Genomic DNA, 19,244 nt, shown 5'->3' on the forward strand with positions numbered 1-19,244 from the left:
TTTGTAATCTCAGCACCTGGGAGGAGTCCCAGGCAGGAGGATTGCTATGAGTTTGATTTTTGTTGTTGTTGTTGTTTTTTGAGACAGGGTTTCTCTGTGTAATAGCTCTCTGGTTGACCTGGAACTTGCTTTGTAGTCCAGGCTGGCCTCGAACTCACGGAGATCCCCCTGCCTCTGTCTCCCAAGTGCTGGGATTAAAGGCTTGTGCCGCCACCACCTGTGCTATGAGTTTGAGATCAGCCTGGGCTACAAGATACGTTGTCACAAACAAACAAACAAACACACACACACACACACACAAAACAAAGAAGAGAGGCCATTGAGATGGCTCAGTGGACAAACAGCCTGTTATACAAGCCCTGGTTCAATGCCGAGGTCCCTAGTAGATGAGGGAGGAGCAAGCAGCCCCCTCCATCTTGTCTGAGGTCACATCAGTGTTAATTTCAGTCATCAGTATCAGCCAGGTATTGTGGTATCTGCCAGGAATCCCAGTACTTGGGACAGGAAGATTAGGACTTCAAGGTCATCCTCAGCTACAAAGTGAGTTTTGGGGCCAGCCTAGCCTACATGAGAGACCCTATCAAAATACCAATAAAATTTTTACAAAATTAGCAAAGGGCCCTGGTAGTGCACATCTTTAATCCTAACATTTGGGAGCAGAGGTAAGTATATGTCTGTGAGTTGGAAGCCATCCTGGTCTACATAAAGTTCCAAGATAGCTGAGACTACATAGTTAGGTCCTGTCTCCAAAGGGTCCAAAGGTTTTTTTTTTTTTTAGACGGGTTTCTCTGTGTAGCCTTGACTGTCCTGGGATCACTCTGTAGACCAGGCTGGCCTTGAACTCACAGCGATACGCCTGTCTCTGCCTCCCGAGTGCTGGGAATAAAAAAAAATTTTTTTTAAATTAAAATTTAAAATTAGCAGCCTGGTAGTGGTGGCACACCCCTTTAATCCCAGCACTCAGGAGGCAGAGGCAGGTAGATCTCTGAGTTCAAGGACAGCCTGGTCTACAGAGTCAGTTCCAGGGCAGCCAAGGCTACACAGGGAAACTCTGTCTCAAAACAAAAACAAAACAAACAACAGCAAAACAATAAAGCACCAAAAAGTACCCATATGGACACGGACACACATGTATATTCGTATGACCATATGTGTTCTACATATAGCACATACAAGCACATATGCATGCATAACACATAGGTCTGCCTGTGTAATACACACACACACACACACACACACACACAGAGTTACCTTACACTTTTCTGCTCACCTGATCAAAAAGTGGACGCAGATGATACTTTCAGATTGGGGGCCCCGCCCCCCTGACACCACTGTTGCCTGAGTCTGAGTCCACAGATAGCCTCCGGTCCGGGCCAGGAAGCGATACTGCCCCGTCACTGCCTGGCCCTTGCTCAGCACTGTGGAGAGGGTGGTTAGGGGTCAGGGCCAAAGCAGGGACACCTGGGGACACAAAGCTCAGGAAAGCTGGGATTACGAATGGGTCACAGAAAGGTAGAAGTTCTGCGGGCTGTGCAAGGGGTTCAGGGGGAGACAGGAGTCCCACAAAGCCCTGGGCTTTTTGCTCAGGGGACCAGGAATTGCTGTCAGCAGAGGCCATGCAGCAGCTTGCCCTGGCCAGGGGACACGTTGGTGACGTACACGTGTGGATGCTCCTGCTGACTGCATCAGAGTCCAGGGCGTGGATATATTCATAGGCAGAACATCCAATGAGGTCATCAGGGCTGTAGCCAGCGACTTCTGCGATCCTGGGGGTAAAATGAAGAGGTGCCGGTCAAGGTCCAGACGGAGGGCAGGGGGCAGACGTCACAGACAACCCCGGCAAGATGAGAGATAGGCAGCAACAAAAAGGCAAGAGGAGGGTAAGAAATAGATAAAGAAAATAGAGGGTGGCAGCTCAGGACGCTGAGGCAGGCTTGTGAATTTGAGGCTTGGGATACAACAAGGTTCTATCCCAAAAAACAAAGGGCTCAGGGCATGGCTTAGTGGTAGAGCCTAATATCTCCCAGTGAGGAGCTGGGGGTGTGGCTCAGTGGTAGAGCCCCTGCCTAGAATCCCCCAGTGAGGGGCTGGGGGCATGGGTCAGTGGTAGAGCCCCTGCCTAGAATCCCCCAGTGAGGGGCTGGAGGTTTGGCTCAGTGGTAGAGGTCCTGCCTAGAATCCCCTAGTGAGAGGCTGGGGGTTTGGCTCAGTGGTAGAGCATCTGCTTAGAATCCCCCAGTGAGGGGCTGGGGTGTGGCTCAGTGGTAGAGCATCTGCTTAGAATCCCCCAGTGAGGGGCTGGAGGCGTGGCTCAGTGGTAGAGCCCCTGCCTAGAATCCCCCAGTGAGGGGCTGGAGGCGTGGCTCAGTGGTAGAGCCCCTGCCTAGAATCCCCCAGTGAGGGGCTGGGGGTGTGGCTCAGTGGTAGAGCCCCTGCCTAGAATCCCCCAGCGAGGGGCTGGGGGCGTGGCTCAGTGGTTACAGGGACAGAGACACAGCTGAAGACAGAGAGGGGGAGGGAGGGAAGGAGGAAAGGAGATAAAGAAAGAATGTGGGGGTGAGGAGAGAGAGAGAGAGAGAGAGAGGGAGAGGGAGAGAGAGAGAGAGAGAGAGAGAGAGAGAGAGAGAGAGAGAGAGAGAGAGAGAGAGAGAGAGAGAGAGAGAGACTTGGGCAGAACCAATGAGAGGAGATGTTGGCTGGGTGTGGTGCCGCACAAAGCCACTGCCCACCTCTCATCGCAGTACGTGAACTTCATGTCCAGGCTGTGGCGACTGAGAAACGCCCCTCTGCCCAGGGGGGGCTCCAGACTGGCTGGGTGGGGGATGGCTTCACAGATAAGCACCAGGCATTGCAGGGGAGGCTCGGAGCGAGGGCTCCCGGCAGGGGAAGTCTGTGCAGGGGGCTTGTAGGCCCTCATATGTCCTGAGCAGTACAGCACCTTGGAGCAGTGAAGGTGGGGGGGTGTTGTGAATACCCATCTTAGCCCTGGGCTACCCACGCGGTTTGGGAGGCCTGTGTCTGGGTCCCATAGGGAACTGGTGAGAAAGGATTCTTCATTATTCTTGAAAGTTGCGAGGAGCTCCGGGATCTTCACTCCAACCCTCAGGGAAACTTGGGACTTAATTCAGAAGGCTGAGAGCCTTTTCATCCTCACAGCCTGGCCCCGGGGATATTCCATTTCCTAGGTGCTCTAATGCCTTACTGGACTCAGCTTGAGCCTGGGAGACCCCAGATCCAATAGGGAGGGAGGCTTTCAGGGGCCTGACCCCACCCCACTGAGACCACGTCCAGCCCACCTTCCAAGTGGCAGCTTTGAGGTTGAGCGTGCGCCCCCTGCTGGTGAGTGTGCTCTTCATACGCAAGGAAAAGTGGCGCTCTGTGGGGGCTTCTAGCTTCTTCTTGGACAGGGCTGACAAGACACGGAGAAGGGACAGGCCACTAAGTAATCGTTGAAGTCTCCCAGTCTCAGAGACAGCTTAGCCGTTACGAGAGGGTACTACTCTTTTAGAGGATCCGAGTTTGGGTCCCAGAATCTATGCTCACAACCATCTGTAACTCCAAAACTCACTTCTGGCCTCTGACGTCATGTATAGTCATCCCCCACGCCTCCCTCCCTCCCCCACTTACAATAAAATAAACTCTTTTTTTTTTTTTTTGAGACAGGGTTTCTCTAGCCTTGGCTATCCTGGACTCATTCTGTAGACCAGGCTGGCCTTGAAGTCGCAGTGATCCACCTGCCTCTGCCTCCGGAGTGCAGGTGTTAAAGGCAGGCGTGAGCCACCACGCCCGCCTCGACCTGTTTTTTTGTTTTTGAGACAGGGCCTCACTATGTAGTCCTAGCTGTCCTGGAACTCACTCTGTAGACCAGGCTAGCCTTGAACTCGCAGTGATCCACCTGCCTCTGCCTCTTGAGTGCTGGTGTGTGCCACTACCTCTGGCAAAAACAAAATTTTAAAGTTTCCCCAGCCTCATCCCCAGATTTGGGATAGGGAACCAGGGAAGGGATCCCCCAAGGAAAGGGAGCCCCGGAAAGGGAGCCCCCAGGAAAGGGAGCCCCCGGGAAAAGAAGCCCCTGGGAAAGAGATTCCTAGGAAAGGGATCCCCTGGGGAAAGGATCCCCCAGGAAAGGGAGTCCCAGAAAAGAGAGCCCCCCAGGAAAGGGTGTCCCATGTTGTAGCTAGTTCTCCCCACTTTTCTCGATGCAGATGTTCCAGACCAGGGAGCGGCGGCCTGGGTCAGTTTCCCACCCTGAAAGATGGGCACTCACTTGGCCTGGGGGTCAGCGCGTCCTGGAGTTCTTCTTGGTCGCAGGGATGGATAAAATCAAAGATACTGTGTCCGATGAGCTCCAGCTGGGGGATGGGTAGGGGGTGGGGTAGAGTGTGCAGGGGAGAGAAAACACATTTAATAGGACCCCTGGGTTCCTCCTGTTTCTGCTATCACTTCTGCCCCAAATCAGGAGTGTGGGTGATGCCATCAGCCTCCTCCGTCACTCATTCACTCATTAACCATTTATCAGCACTTAATATTTAGTCGGATCCCTTCTTTTAAAAAAAAATTTATTTGTTATGTATACAGTGCTCTGCCTGCATGTACACCTCCCTGCCAGAAGAGGGCGCCAGATCTCATTATAGATGTTTGTGAGCCACCATGTCATTGCTGGGAATTGAACTCAAGGCCTTTGGAAGAGCAGGGCAGTCCTCTTAACCTCTGAGCCATCTCTCCCAGTCCTACTTGGACCCTTTCTAAATGATTGGACAGATCATAGATGGATCCTTGCCTTTCAGAGCTCACTTGCAGGGGGGCGGAGGAGGTGGTTTTTGTTGTTGTTGGGGTTTTTTTTGGTTTTTCGAGAGAGGGTTTCTCTGTGTAACAGCTCTAGCTGTCCCACTCTCTCTGTAGACAAGGCTGGCCTCAAACTCACAGAGATCCTCCTGCCTCTGCCTCCTAAATGCTGAGATTAAAGGCATGAGCTACCATCGCCTGGATGATGCGGAGGAGGAGGTGTGTGTGTGTGTGTGTGTGTGTACGCGTATATCCTTCTTGGTATGGTCACATAATGAGACTAATTTAAGAACAGTGCCCTGAATAGTTTCTTTGAGGAGGTGACATTTGAACAAAACTGTTGAGCTGGAGATACGGCTAAGTTGGTAGAGTGCTTGCATACCAGGCCCTGGATGGGACACCAGACCCAGCATCTGGGCATTGTGTCAAGTGCCTATAATCCCAGAAGTGGGAACATGGAGGCAGGAGGATCAGAAGTTCACGGTCATCCTTTGCTCCATAGTGGGTTTGAGGCTAGCCTGGGCTATATGAGATGCTGTGTCAATGGGGTGGGGGGTATAAGGGTGGGGAGTGGGGGAGGGGGGTCTTCAACAAAGCAACTGAAGTAAGTCTGCAGCTCTCCAGAGTAAGAGACTTTTTTCTTTTCTTTTTTTCTTTTTTCTTTTCTTTCTTTCTTTTCTTTTCTTTTTCTTTTTTCTTTCTTTCTTTTTTTTTTTTTGAGACAGGGTTTCTCTATGTAGCCCTGGCTGTCCTAGACTCACTTTGTATACCAAGCTGGCCTCAAACTCACAGAGATCTGCCAGGCAGAGAATTCTTTAAAAATGGTTGTTGTGCAGAGTAGGGGTGACCCATGCCTTTAATCCCAACACTCAGGAGGCAGAACCAGGTCGATCTCTGAGAGTTCCAGGCCAGCCTGATCTACATATGGAGTTCTGGGCAAGCTAGGGCTACATAGTAAGACCCTGTTTCCAAAAAAAAAAAAGAGGGGGGTGAAGCAAGAGAGATAGGTCCTTAGTTAAGAGCGCTCGCTGCTCTTACAGAGGACCTGGGTTCAATTCCCAGGACCCATATCAGGCAGGTGGCTCACAACTGCCTGTAACTCCAGTTCCAGGGAATCCAATGCCCTCTTCCAGTCTCTGAGCGCACCTGCAATGCACGTGACACACACTTGTATATTCAAGATCTACCCACAATGCACGCACTGCACGTACACACACATGTACACACGTGCACTCGTGAACACACACACATACACATGCACACACACACACACACTCAGGGCCGCCCCCCCTCCCCCCCACATACACATAAAATAGACAAATAAATCCTTTACCAGTAATAAAAAACAAAAATAAAAACAGGAGTTACAAAGGCAAAAGGCCCTAACTCACACCTCCTGGGCAGGTCCAAGAATCTGTCTGTCGTTTCAGTTTAGGAAGTGGGCTTGGTAGTGGGAGGGAGAGGGACACAGATGGAAAGGTGCCCACAGTGGGATCCAACCCATTGGTGTCTAGAGGACACATCGTTCTTCCAATAACACGTGTAGCTAGGGTTTGATGGTTGGCTCTACCACTTTAGAGTTTGGCATTTTGGGGCAGTCACTGACTCTGAGAGCTCACACTCACAGAGAAATTGGTACCGGGAGTGGGGTTATGTATCAGGGAGGAGGAACAGAGGTCCACTGCACAGCCATTTACATGAAAGAGAAAAAAAGAACACAGACTTTCTCACACAAGGATTACTTTAAGGATGAATTAACGTTAGTTCTAGTCCCCAAAATGTCTTGCCCACCTCCTCTTCTCCTGCCTGAGACTGGTGTCCACTCTCTGCTGATCCCCTAATGTCTAATCTTTCTAAGTCTATTGCCTTTCTTTCTTTCTTTCTTTCTTTCTTTTTCTTTTTCTCTTGGTTTTTCGAGACAGGGTTTCTCTGTGTAGCCCTGGCTGTCCTGGACTCGCTTCGTAGACCAGGCTGGCCTTGAACTCACAGCGATCCGCCTGCCTCTGCCTCCCGAGTGCTGGGATGAAAGGCGTGCGCCACCACCGCCCTGGCTCCTTTCTTGTGCCCTCAAAGGAAGAACTAAGATTGTGAGGGAAACCACTGTCATGAGTCACCCCTCCCCCCCCTCCCCCTCTTCCCCTGCATCAGAAGTGGTGGGTGGGGGGCAGGGAGGTAGGGCAGGAACAGAGCAGGCAGCTCACCTGACTGAGGCCCAGGTGCTTGCTGACGTTTTCCGACAGGTAAGCCATGTCTCCCTCGGCGGTGAGCACCATGACGAAGCCCTCAAGGGCCTTCAGGTAGCAGGCGTCCAGCGGCTCTCCCCCTGTCGCCACCTGGTTCCACTCCCCTGGTGTCCAAGCCGCGGGGGGGGGGGGGGAGGGAGGGGGGGAGGATGGGGCAGCTGTGGTCAGGTCATGCGTCTACTCTAGCTACCTTCCCCTCTGTCTTTTCTCAACCAGATGAAGTCATAGAAACGCCCAGGTCAGTGGGAGGAAATTCTAGGGGCCTTGAAGTCCCAAGGGAGAAAGCAAGGCGCCGCTAAGCTTTGGAAACAGGAACATGGACTCCCAGATGGGACAGACTCTCCCAAAGAAGCTAAGACTGAACTCTGAGGAGCTGCAATTCAAAGTGGCCTGGTGACCACAAACTCGCTCCAGAGTTGTGCGTGAGTTTTCTAGAATTCATTGGGGGAGGATATGGATGGCTTGCCAGAAGACAGAATTCCAGAATTCCATTTCATTTCATTTGCTTGTCTGGCTGTTTCCTGTGCACGGGGAGGTCAGAGGACAATTGACAGAACTCTTTTTTTAAATTTTTTTATTTTTTGGGTTTTTCGAGATAGGGTTTCTCTGTGTAACAGCTCTAGCTGTCCTGGAACTCACTCCGTAGACCAGGCTGGCCTTGAACTCACAGCCTTTGCCTCCTGAGTGTGGGGATTAAAGGTGTGCGCCACCATGCCTGGCAACTGACAGAATTCTAAAGAGGCAAAGTCTCTCCCAGAATTCTATAGGGTAAGGGAATTTATCGGGCAGAGCCTCCACAATAAAAGCGTGCCAAGTTTCTAGGATTCTAAGGTAGGTGTGTGTGTATGTGTGTGTATGCATGTGTGTATGTGTGTGTGTATGTATGTGTGTATGTGTGTGTGTATGTATGTGTGTATATGTGTGTATATGTGTGTGTGTGCATGTGTGTGTGTGTGTGTGTGTAGGTAGGGGTGGGGAGAGTGTAATCGCTTCTTTGTGTGGCTGCCAAGAGAATAAGAAATAGAACTAGAGGAGAGGGAAGAGGATGAAGAGAGACTTTCAACAAATTTTGAGGGAAAAAAGAAGAAAAGGTTGTAAAGCTTCCTGGGGTGGGCAAGGAGTAGCTGAGCCTGGTCACTGTGTGAAGCTGAGGCAGAGGATGAAAAATTCAAGTCTTGCTTGGCCTACCAAGCCAGTTCAAGGCCACTTTGAACAACTTAGTAAGACCCTATGTCAAAATAAAACAGTAAAAAGAGGGCTGGGTATGTAGTTCAGCGGTAGAGCCCCTGCCTAGAATCCCCCAGTGAGGGGCTGGGGGCGTGGCTCAGTGGTAGAGCCCCTGCCTAGAATCCCCCAGTGAGGGGCTGGGGGTGTGGCTCAGTGGTAGAGCCCCTGCCTAGAATCCCCCAGTGAGTGGCTGTGGGTGTAGCTCAGTGGTAGAGCCCCTGCCTAGAATCCCCCAGTGAGGGGCTGGGGGCATGGCTCAGTGGTAGAGCCCCTGCCTAGAATCCCCCAGTGAGGGGCTGGGGGTGTGGCTCAGTGGTAGAGGCCCTGCCTAGAATCCCCCAGTGAGGGGCTGGGGGTGTGGTTCAGTGGTAGAGCCCCTGCCTAGAATCCCCCAGTGAGGGGCTGGGGGCGTGGCTCAGTGGTAGAGCCCCTGCCTAGAATCCCCCAGTGAGGGGCTGGGGGTGTGGTTCAGTGGTAGAGGCCCTGCCTAGAATCCCCCAGTGAGGGGCTGGGGGCGTGGCTCAGTGGTAGAGGCCCTGCCTAGAATCCCCCAGTGAGGGGCTGTGGGTGTGGCTCAGTGGTAGAGCCCCTGCCTAGAATCCCCCAGTGAGGGGCTGGGGTGTGGCTCAGTGGTGGAGTGCTTGGGCAATGCATTGCTCCTTGGATTTGGGCTCAATCTCCACTATGGCAAAAAAGAAAAGAAACACATAAATTGCTGATGTGGTGGCGTAATCTTTTAATCCCAGCAGGGTGAGTTGGTGGGTGGGGACGGGTGAGTAGAGGCCCTGGCAGATCTGTGTGTGCTCCAGGCCAGCTTGGTCTACATAGCACGTTCCAGGCCTGGCCTGTCAGAGCTGCACAGTGACATCCTGTCTCAAAAGCAAACCAAAAACCCAGCCAACCAACCAACAACAACAACAACAACAACAACAAAATATATATATATATATACACACACACCAAGCCTGATGCCTCAAGGGGCCTTCCTTAGATTCTAAAGGGTGGGGCCTCCCAAAGGCGGGGGCGATGGGGGAATCTCTCTTCCTGAACCAAGTGTTTCTATGGTCTGTCACTCGAAGGGGCTGGGTGGCCAAGAGCCCTGATTCCATGGCCAGGGAGGCGGGAAAGGCTTCCGGGGGGCGGGGCCTCCACCCAGGGCAGCGTGAGAGGCGGGGCGTTCCGGCTCACCTGCAGCGCAGAGGCGGTGCATGCGCAGGTAGCTGATGGTGAGGCGCATGATGGAGGCCTTGTCCAGGTGCGCGCTGACGCCCCGCGCAAAGGGCAGCGTGTGAGCCAGCTGGTACAGCACCTCCGTCTCCTGGCTGCGCCGGCTGCGTGCCGCATCCCGCGACTTCTCCTTCCGCAGCTCGGTGCTCGACCTGTGGAAAGGAAGTTGCCCGTGACAAATTGTACGTGGGACACCTCCTCCACTTGGGGTTCCGGCGACATCTCTGGGCCTGGCATCTTCTCCTCCCCTTGGATTCCCTTCTGCTTGCCCCAAATTTTACCTGTCTTGGTCCCAGTCCATGTGGCCCCACCCTGCAGGACCTCGCTTCAGGCTTCTCCCCCAAGATGTGTGTCTAAGGCCCTCTGTCCTCTCCGGGGACTTAGCTGTAGTGTAGCTCATTTCCCGAGCTAGAGACACCGCCTTAGGGGGACAGGGAGGCCTCCCTGTGGGAGGGGGTGGTAGAGCTGGCCGGAGTCCAATAGAAGAGATGCGGCACTGAAAACGCGAAGCCTCCCAGGCCCGCTTCCCTCCGGGGTTTGTCGTCAGCCGACAGAGATATCTCAAAGTCTAAGGACTCACCAAAGGGGCCTTCAAGGGGGCAGGGCCCCACCAAGTGTGACACAGCAAACCAACCCCTGAGTTCTGCCCAGCACCTCTACCCTTTAATACACTCCAAATGCCTGACTTTTCCGAGTGTATGTGTGTGTGTGTGTGTGTGTGTGTGAGAGAGAGAGAAAGAGAGAGAGAGAGAGAGAGAGAGAGAGAGAGAGAGAGAGAGAGAGAGAGAGAGAGAGAGAGAGAGAGAACTCAGTAATATTAGTATGTATCAATTACCCCTTTTTACTATTAGGTTATTTTCCCTCACCAAGTACCAAACCCACTTAAAACTCCGGATATAGTGGCGCAAGCCTTTAATCCCAGCACTTGGGAGGCAGATTTCTGAATTCCAGGCCAGCCTAGTCTACATAAATCAGGTCCAGGCTAGTCAGAGACCCTGTCTCAAAAACAAACAAGCAACTAGCCAAACAAAACCCTAAACTTGATGTTTATATGACCCCAAAGTCTATTTGACAGGGTCTCCCTGTGTAACTCAGGCTGGTCATAAATGTCTGATCCTTGTGCTGCCAGCCCATGAGTGCCAGGATTATAGGCATGGACCTCTCTACACTACACTCATGTTTGTTTTTGAGTGTTAAAAAAAAAGGTTTATTGTATCTAGTCTTATATTCAGCATTAGTGATGCTTACAATATTTCTAACCCATAAGACAGTAGTTGATCAGCCCTATGTGTTTGTCACACATTGTGACTGAGCATTCATCTGACCCTCGGGAGGCCAGAGGGGGATATTATTATTATTATTATTATTATTATTGCTACTATTATTTATTTTTATGTATGTATTTATTTGATTTCAAAGGGGACTTTATTATTATTACTACTACTATTATTTATTTTTATGTATGCATTTATTTGATTTGTCGAGACAAGGTTTCTCTGTGTAGCCCTGGCTGTCCTGGAACTCAGAAATCCACCGTCTCTGCCTTCCGAGAGCTGAGATTAAAGGTGTGTACCACCGCACCCGGTTATTATTTGAGACAGGGTCTTTAGGTAGCCCAAGGCAGGGAATGATCCTAGGTTTCTGATTTTGCCTCCACCTCTTGAGTGCTCGGATTCCAAATCTAGAGGCATGTCACCATGCCTGGCCTCAACGGCGGAGGGGGCGAATTTTAAACCCACTTTGCAAAGGGGAGGCTCCGAAAGGTGAAGTCATTGCCCCCAAGACGTGGTCACAGAACCAGCACCTGGCAAAGGCTGGTCAGGGACGCTCCTAAATTTTCAAGCCATTCTCCAACCAACCCCGTGTGAGTTACCGCCAGGAAGCCGACTCTGGGATAGTAAGGAGGTTGCTCATTCCTCAAAGTCTTTAATTGAGGCAGCAGAGGCCACTTCTGTGGGGTGGGAGGGCTACAAAAATGTTCTAGTCTGGATGCGGGGGTGGGGGAGCCATTAGTGCGAGGCGGTGAGAGGCCCGGAAGGGGGCAGGCTGGCCTAGTATTGGAGGAGCCAAGAGGGCGCCCCCATGAACTCCCTCTTGGCTGGTGGGGGCAGGGGCCTCTGTCCTGCCTGCCCAGAGGACATTCCGTCCTGTACTGTACTGTTCCAGCCCTGTTTGTCTTCCTGCCCAGAGGGTGGGGGGTGGGCGGGCCGCCCTGAGCTGGGGGCCCTGGGACAGAGGGAACCGAGAGAGTGAGAGAGGGAGGTGGGGAGGGGAATGGGGGCGGGGGCGGGGGGGGGGCGGCGCCCCACCTCCCAGGCAGCTGAGCTCTCTGTAATCTTACTCTCCAAGGCTAGGGTGGCAGTTTCTTTCTCCATAGACGGAGCCAGCTGGTGGCTGTAGAGGGACCCTCCTTCCCTCTCAAGTCTGCTCTCCGGATGTTCTGACCGGAAGTCTGGGCCTCTCGCTTGGCTTTTTCTGGCCTCTCAGTGCAACAGAGTGGGGGCTGCCTGTTCCGGGTCAGAGTTCCAGTTCTGACAACATTGCGGCCGTTGCTCATTTAGCTGTGTGACTCTGGGCAGGTCGCTTAACCTCCCTGGGCACAGTAATAGCCCCCAGCTCCTCAAAGGGTGATTTTTGTTTGTTTGTTTGTTTTTTGGGGGAGGGGGTGAGGGAGGAAGGGCGGGTGAGGTGTAGCTCAGACAGGCTCCAAACTCATGATCCTCCTGCCTCAGCCTCTTCTCTTGAGTGCTAGGCTCACGAGATTGCCTCGTCATGATGGATTTCTCTAGTGGATTGAAGATTAAGTAAGTTAATACATGTCATAGGAAGCAAGGCTTGGCGATTGATTGGCTAGTGGCGGTAATGACAGGCGGAAGCTATGGGCCTCTGAATGTGCAATTACATGCCTGCCGTTAGTCACGCACGCACGCACGCACGCACGCACGCACGCACGCACGCACGCACGCAAGTATGTGTGTGTATGATTATGGGTGTGTGATTACATGCCCAGCTTTTCCCACAAACACCTCGGAGGAAGGAAAGAGCAGTGGTGGGTGCTGCACGTTTAGAGACTTAGAGACCGCGTTCCTGCCTTACAGCGACCCCTACCGGACAGGAGGGAATAGCTCCCTTTTGAGAAGATAGAAACCGGGCCACACCTGACCCTGGGTTCAATCCCTGGAACTCACATCCTGGGGGAGGAGGGATCTGACCCCTGTGAAGTGTCCTCTGACCTTCACGCACGCGCAAAGGCAAGCCCGCACACCCCCTCCCCTATACACACAGGTACAGAAATAAATAAACATGCAATTTTGTTTTGTTTGTTTTTCGAGACAGGTTTTTTTCTTTTCTCTCTCTTTCTTTCTTTCTTCCTTCCTTCCTTCCTTCCTTTCTTTCTTTCTTTCTTTCTTTTTTTTTTTTTTTTTTTTTTTTGGTTTTTCAAGACAGGGTTTCTCTGTGTAGCCCTAGCTGCCCTAGACTCGCTTTTGTAGTCCAGGCTGGCCTCGAACTCACAGCGATCCGCCTGCCTCTGCCTCCCGAGTGCTAGGATTAAAGGCGTGCGCCACCACGCCCGGCATTTCTTTCTTTCTTTCTTTTCACCTGTGTAGCCTTGGCTGTCCTGGACTCACTTTGTAGACCAGGCTGGCCTCGAACTCACAGCGATCCACCTGCCTCTATCTCCCGAGTGCTGAGATTAAAGGTGTGGGCACCACCACCGCCTGGCCCACATGGAAAAAAAAAATTTTTTTTTTAAAGGTAGAAACGGGGCCTGAGGTATGTAGCTCAGTTGGTGAAACATTTGCCTAGCAGCTTTTCATACACAGGGTGTGGTGGTACCCGCTTGTGATTCCTAGCACTAAGGAGGTCAGGGCAGGAGGGGCAGGGGTTTGTGGTCACGCACAAATGAAGTGAGTTGGAGGTTAGCTTGTCTCAGGCAGAGCCTGAGGTTCAGAGCAGTGACACAGCTGGGCCTGTGCGGCTCAGGCGGAGATCCCTAGCCGCTCATCCCTAGTCCAGTCAGCCCTGCTCAGCTGCTTCTTAGTTAAGCCTCGTACCCACCTTATACCTTATACCCATGATTGTCTTCCGGCTTAGGAAGCCACTAGAGAGGTGAGAGAAATTGCCTAAGGCCACACAGTGATCTCTAGGAGAGCCTGGTTTGTTGACTTCCACCACCTCAGTGTGTGTATGTGGTGTGTGTGTGTGTGTGTGTGTGTGTGTGTGTGTGTGTGTTGACTCACTCCCATTATCCAAGGGAGGGAAATCCCTGGGCCAAGATCTCACATAAGCCAGGAAGTGGGAGCTTGGGGATTTGAACCCTGGCTTTCGGAGCCTGTGTTCTTCAGGAGGGTGTGTCCACCACCTAAGGGAGCCCAGCCTGTTCCTTTCTTTCTGCCTGGTGGCCTAAGTCCTTTCCTCTTGTCCCGTCCACCGGCACCGAGGCGTGGGGGGTGGGGGTGGGGGGCAGATCTCCCTAGCTGGCCCAGCTCTTTGGTCCAACCCCTTGGCAGTGTGCCCAGCCTGGGACGTGCGCCTGGAACGGTGCCACCTTTACTCCGTGTTCTAGCTGAGAACAGAGGGTGGGGCCGAGAGGCCCAGGGTGAGGCCTGGGAAGGGGGAACTCGGGGGCCCAGTGGCCTCTTAGCCAAGAGAGAAAAGACCTCATGTCTTCCATACCGTGAAAGGCTTAGGGAATTAAGAGAGTCCCTTTCTCACAGCATGGGCTTCCCTCTGACTCCCAGCTGGGTAGTGAGTGGGGGGCCTGGCTTGAAAAAACTGTAGAAGATTTGAGGTGGGGGGGGGGAGGAGGTAAAGCCAAGACCCCTTTGGTACCGCCTGGAGGTGCCCTAAGAGGCCAGGCAGGAAGGGCATGGTTTGGCGTGGAGAAAGGCCTGGAGGTAGGGGCCAATGGGGGAGTCTCTCTGACCTTGGTCCAACTAGTTCTTATTCAGTTGGGGTGCCAGTCATTGGTCCTATTTATATATATATTCCCCGCCCCCCCCCCCCCCCCGGGAAACCCTGCTTTCAGGTGCGTACCCAGGGCAGTGTACTTATTCTGGATTTCCTAGGAGTAGCCCCTGCCTCCTCCCCCACCCCCCACAAAGGGTGAGATAGCGGGGAGGTAAAAGCCTGAAGAAAGGAGGGGACGCACGGGGGGGGGGGCACCGGAGGGAACCCACTCACCATCACCCAAGCCCCCTTTGATGCCAAGTGCCATGCTGGGGGTGCAGGAGGGGACCGGAGCTCAGCGGGGAGGCGGGTGCGAGTTACGAGTGGGTGTGCGGCGGCGGCGCCGGCGAGGGATGACACCACAGGAAAGGGCTGGCTTTGGCTGTCGAGGGGGGAGCACCCTAGTTTTAGTTAGGAGGGGCCCCTCATACAACCGTAAGGGAGCGCTGTGACGGGCAGTGCCAAGGGTGGCCTAGAGGGGGTGGGATAGAGAAGAGGAGCCTGGGTGGGTTTAGGTGGGGGTAAAAACAGGGTGGACAGAAAACCAGTCAGACCTAGGAAGCCAGGGAGGGACCGAGGTGAGGCTCGAGGAATTGCCTCAGTTTACACACGGAACGCGCCAAGGAGTCTAGGGAAATTTTCTGGGGTCTCCTGTGGCAACCTGGCCAAATGAGGTCCACAGCCCATGGTCCCAAAGCCATTAGCACCTGTTGCGAGGTGAAGACAGAGCCCACCTCTTCCTAGGACGACCCCAGCTGGGTCCGGCCACTGGAGGGCGCTGCCTCCCTCGCTTGATCACCCAAGGGCATCTCTCCTAAGGATGTCCCTCAAATAAGGTTTGGGTGGGGCCCTCCTCCCCTCAATTACACAGTGGGTGGGGGCAGATGAATGAGACACAGAACCACGCTTTGGGAAGTGGGTCAGGCTTGTTCCGTTGGTAATGAAAAGGGGATGACCCTACTCTTTTTTTTGTTTGTTTGGTTTTGGTTTTTCAAGACAGGGTTTCTCTGTGTAGCCTTGGCTGCCCTGGACTCGCTTTGTAGACCAGGCTGGCCTCGAACTCACAGCGATCCACCTGCTTCTGCCTCCTGAGTGCTGCTGAGATTCAAGGCGTTCGTTACCACGGGACCCTACTTTTTTTTTTTTTTTTTTAAATTTCTGCTTTTTGAGGCAAGTTATCTCTCTCTCTCTCTTATTCTCCTATAACTTTCCCAGCGCTGATTTTTTACAGGAGCGAACCCCTTCCCTCCAGGCACCACTCCTTGGTTGGGTCCCACACAGTTTCTAAGGAGAAATTCTCTCTGGTCATTTCTAGGGCAACTGGAAACTTGGGGGGGGGGTTGTTAGGAAGGGCATGATAAAAGTAACCTCTAGCCTGGAACTCAGAAGTGGAGTCTTTTTCAGGGACTCCCCCTGTGTCTGGGGAACCTCACTTTGGGGGAATCCCCCCCCCCCTTTTTTTTTTGCCATTACAAAGAGTTAGCCGGCCAAGACAGGCTCAGTTCAGGCTTGGAGTTCAGCCTTTCTCGGAAGAGAAGCCACCGCTCAAACGCAACCACCTCCAATCCATAGGAACTTGGAGTTTGAAGCCCAGCCAGATGGAAATATATCAGGAAATCGCAGCTCACAACCCCCAAAGCCGGTTCAGGGTAGGGGGGCGGGACAGCCAGAGCTCTGGAGGTAAATCCCAGATCCCCTTCAGCCCTCTAGAGTGGACGGTGCGTCGGGGATGTGCTCCCAGTCACGCGCCCCAGGCTGTCCTCAACTTCAGCCACACCCCACAGATGAGGGGTTCCCCCAAACTCCAGCAAGGAGAGCCCCCCAGTCCCCCATTAACCTATTCCCGAAGCCCTGTACCTCACGCGCTGCAGCCCCAACGCCATGGCTCGCCCTTCGCAGTTCCAGAGCCCTCGGTGCCCGGAGCCCCCTCCCCTGGCCGTGTGAGCCCCCTCCCCAGCTCCGCCCCTGCCACTCCATTGGCTGCTCCTTGCCCAGCCCGCGGCTCTGATTGGAAGGTAGGCTTGTTACTCCCGAGGAGGAGGCGGGACTAAAAAGACAAGACTTGGAACTCCAAGGGGTGGGGGAATCCAGAGTAACACACACCCCCAGCCACGCCCCTGCCGCAGACTTCCTTAGCACTGCCGGAGCCCGCAGGGCGTGATTTTCCTCCCGTCTCTGAACTCCCATTCCTACGGAACCATCCGATTCATTCCGTTCTCTGCAGTCCGGCTCCCACCTCGGTCTCTCTCCCTCGGTCCAGCTACCGTCCGTCCCCTCCACTCCCGTTCTCCACCCGACAACCCCCCCCCCCCTTTTTTCCCTCTGTCCTTTTCTTAATGTACCAGGTCCCCGCTTCTCTCCACCCCGAACTCTCAACTCCACCCGCGTGCCGCAAACCCCTCGCTTAGGCATACCCCATGTCCCACCTCTGTGTGGTCCCACTCTGGACCCCGCCTCCCCTGTCCCTCCTCGTCCACCCGTCACCACCCAACCCTGACCCCGTGGCCTCTCTTAACTCCCTGTGCAGGTTCCTGTGGATGAATAATTAAGCTTCTGTCAAGTAAATATGCTTTTAGCTCCATCACACCCACTTGTGAAGGGAACACAGAACGGACGGGAGAAACGTGCGGAGTGACCATGGACAGGTGGAAGGGCAGTACATCTGGGTAAGGAAGGAAGTTCCTGTGTGGGTTGGAGGGGGAGGGGTGGGACACACTAGTTTGACAGGAGTGCAGGAGCTTGGGTACACTCTACACTGCGGCAGAAACGGGCTTTACTATTTTTGCATTATCGGGCAACCTCCATCTCAGGACGTGTGCACACACACGCTGCACGTCCCCCTTAGAGTGTTCTCCCTTCAGGGTAGAGGGTTGCTTCAGGGGTGAGAGGCGCTTGCTGCCAAGCCCCAGAACCAGCGTTCAAATCCTAGGACCCGAGAAAACAAACTCCAGAAAATCGTCCTTTGACCTCCCGCCCCACACGCACATACATGTTAAAACTAATTTAAAAAGAATGATTTTCCTCTGGAAATCCGCATGGCTCCCCACCTCAACCCAGGAAACTACTCAGCTGCCTGCTCCTCCTCCGTCCACTTCTCCTTAATCTTCCTCTTCTCTTCTCCTTCCTTCGTCTTCCTCTATTTTTTTTTTCTTTTTTGAGACAGGGTCTCATGTAAACCAGACTGGCCTTGAACTCACTACATAGCAAGCATGGACCTTCCTCCTCCTCTTCTTCTTCTTCTTTTTATCGAGACAAGGTTTCTCTGTTAGCCTTGACTGTTCTGATCTCACTTTGTAGACCAGGCTGGCCTCGAACTCACAGCGATCCGCCTGCCTCTGCCTCCCGAGTGCTCGGATTAAAGGCCTTGCATTTCTATTCTGCTGCCTTTACCTTCCAAGTGGATTACAAGTGTGTACCACCATGCCCAGTTCCTATGCAATTTTGCTTCAGTCGATTTTATTTGAACAAAAGGGTGACTATTTCCCTGCTCTCAGCAACTCCACGGAAGAAGACAAAACCCAAATGGAGCCAATCATTGTAGTATTTTCTTGGTCACAGTGATTATTGCTTTGAGGAAGACATGTGACCAACCTAGTCCAGTGAGGACCAACTCTACGGACTTTGCTGCATCTGTCAGGAAAGGGAGAGAGTTTCTTCTTTAATTGTTTTATTGCATTTACAGCATGGAGGGTTTAATTTAGGGCCCAACCCAAGTAGAGCCACACCCCTAGCCCCTCACTGGGGGATTCTAGGCAGGGGCTCTACCACTGAGCCACAGCCCAGCCCCTCACTGGGGGATTCTAGGCAGGGGCTCTACCACTGAGCCACGGCCCAGCCCCTCACTGGGGGATTCTAGGCAGGGGCTCTACCACTGAGCCATGGCCCAGCCCCTCACTGGGGGATTCTAGGCAGGGGCTCTGCCATCAAGCCTGGGCTCCATTGTTCTCTTTAGCAATCTGGCTCACAGAGCATCTACCTTATGTGTATATTATCTTTCACAATAATAAAAAGAGTTTGAGCCGGGCGTGGTGGCGCACGCCTTTAGTCCCAGCACTTGGGAGGCAGAGGCAGGTGGATTGCTGTGAGTTCAAGGCCAGCCTGGTCTACAAAGTGAGTCCAGGACAGCCAAGGCTACACAGAGAGACCCTGTCTTGAAAAACCAAAAACAAACAAATAAATAAATATATAAAAAATAAAAAAAATAAAAAGAGTTTGACAAGGCAGCTGTCATTGAGGAGCTCTGAGTTGACTGGAGGTAATAACTGAAGGCAGAGAGCAGGAATAGAATTTGCATGTACTCTGGGGAATTTTTTTTTTCTATTGCTCTCCAAGGGCAAAGCTGTTTTCATGACTGTAGTAAGATACTGTTGCCTCACTCTTCTCTCTGACCTACTCTGAGAGCCTCCAATGGTCACAGGGTATGTGATGGTGGAATTGTTCTGTTGGCAAGGGACTTGTTATATTTTATTATAGTAATTTTATATTTTTTTAAATGTTTGTTTATTATTATGTATACCGTGCTCTGCCTGCATGTACACCTGCATGCCAGAAGAGGGCACCAGATCACCACCATGCGGTTGCTGGGACTTGAACTCAGGACCTCTGGAAGAACAATCAGTGCTCTTAACCTCTGAGCCATCTCTCCAGCCCCAGTAACTTACTTTTTAAAATAGTTTCATTTTTTTTTTACACTGCATTAGGGTCATACTTGCTTCCTTTTAACTTTTCTTTTTTGTTTCTTTGAGACAGGGTTTTTTCTGTGTAGTCCTGGCTGTCTTGGAACTCCCTTTGTAGACCAGGCTGGTCTTGAAC

General features: G+C 52.7%; 1 protein-coding gene across 3 annotated transcripts in view; it reads right to left on the bottom strand.

Annotated features, from left to right (window-relative positions):
* The window catches only part of HIF3A (hypoxia inducible factor 3 subunit alpha), a 31,063-nt gene extending 14,705 nt beyond the window's left edge, over window positions 1-16,358 (bottom strand). The window contains exons 1-8 of one of the 3 annotated variants that reach the window (XM_084770755.1): window positions 16,290-16,358; window positions 9,444-9,634; window positions 6,987-7,132; window positions 4,268-4,352; window positions 3,297-3,409; window positions 2,730-2,938; window positions 1,660-1,766; window positions 1,271-1,418 (exon numbers count right to left, since the gene is read on the bottom strand). In XM_084770755.1, the coding sequence (XP_084626881.1) occupies window positions 1,271-1,418; window positions 1,660-1,766; window positions 2,730-2,938; window positions 3,297-3,409; window positions 4,268-4,352; window positions 6,987-7,132; window positions 9,444-9,634; window positions 16,290-16,315 (1,025 nt within the window). In that variant the 5' untranslated portion in view covers window positions 16,316-16,358. Of the gene's footprint in view, window positions 1-1,270; window positions 1,419-1,659; window positions 1,767-2,729; window positions 2,939-3,296; window positions 3,410-4,267; window positions 4,353-6,176; window positions 7,133-9,443; window positions 9,635-9,763; window positions 10,034-16,289 lie in introns of those variants that run through there. The other 2 variants (XM_084770754.1, XM_084770756.1) reach the window with 2 other exon arrangements.
* Window positions 16,359-19,244: the final 2,886 nt, after the last annotated feature.

The sequence above is a fragment of the Acomys minous genome, assembly GCF_964271855.1.
Source record: "Acomys minous genome assembly, chromosome: 20".
Classification (NCBI taxonomy): Eukaryota; Metazoa; Chordata; class Mammalia; order Rodentia; family Muridae; genus Acomys; species Acomys minous.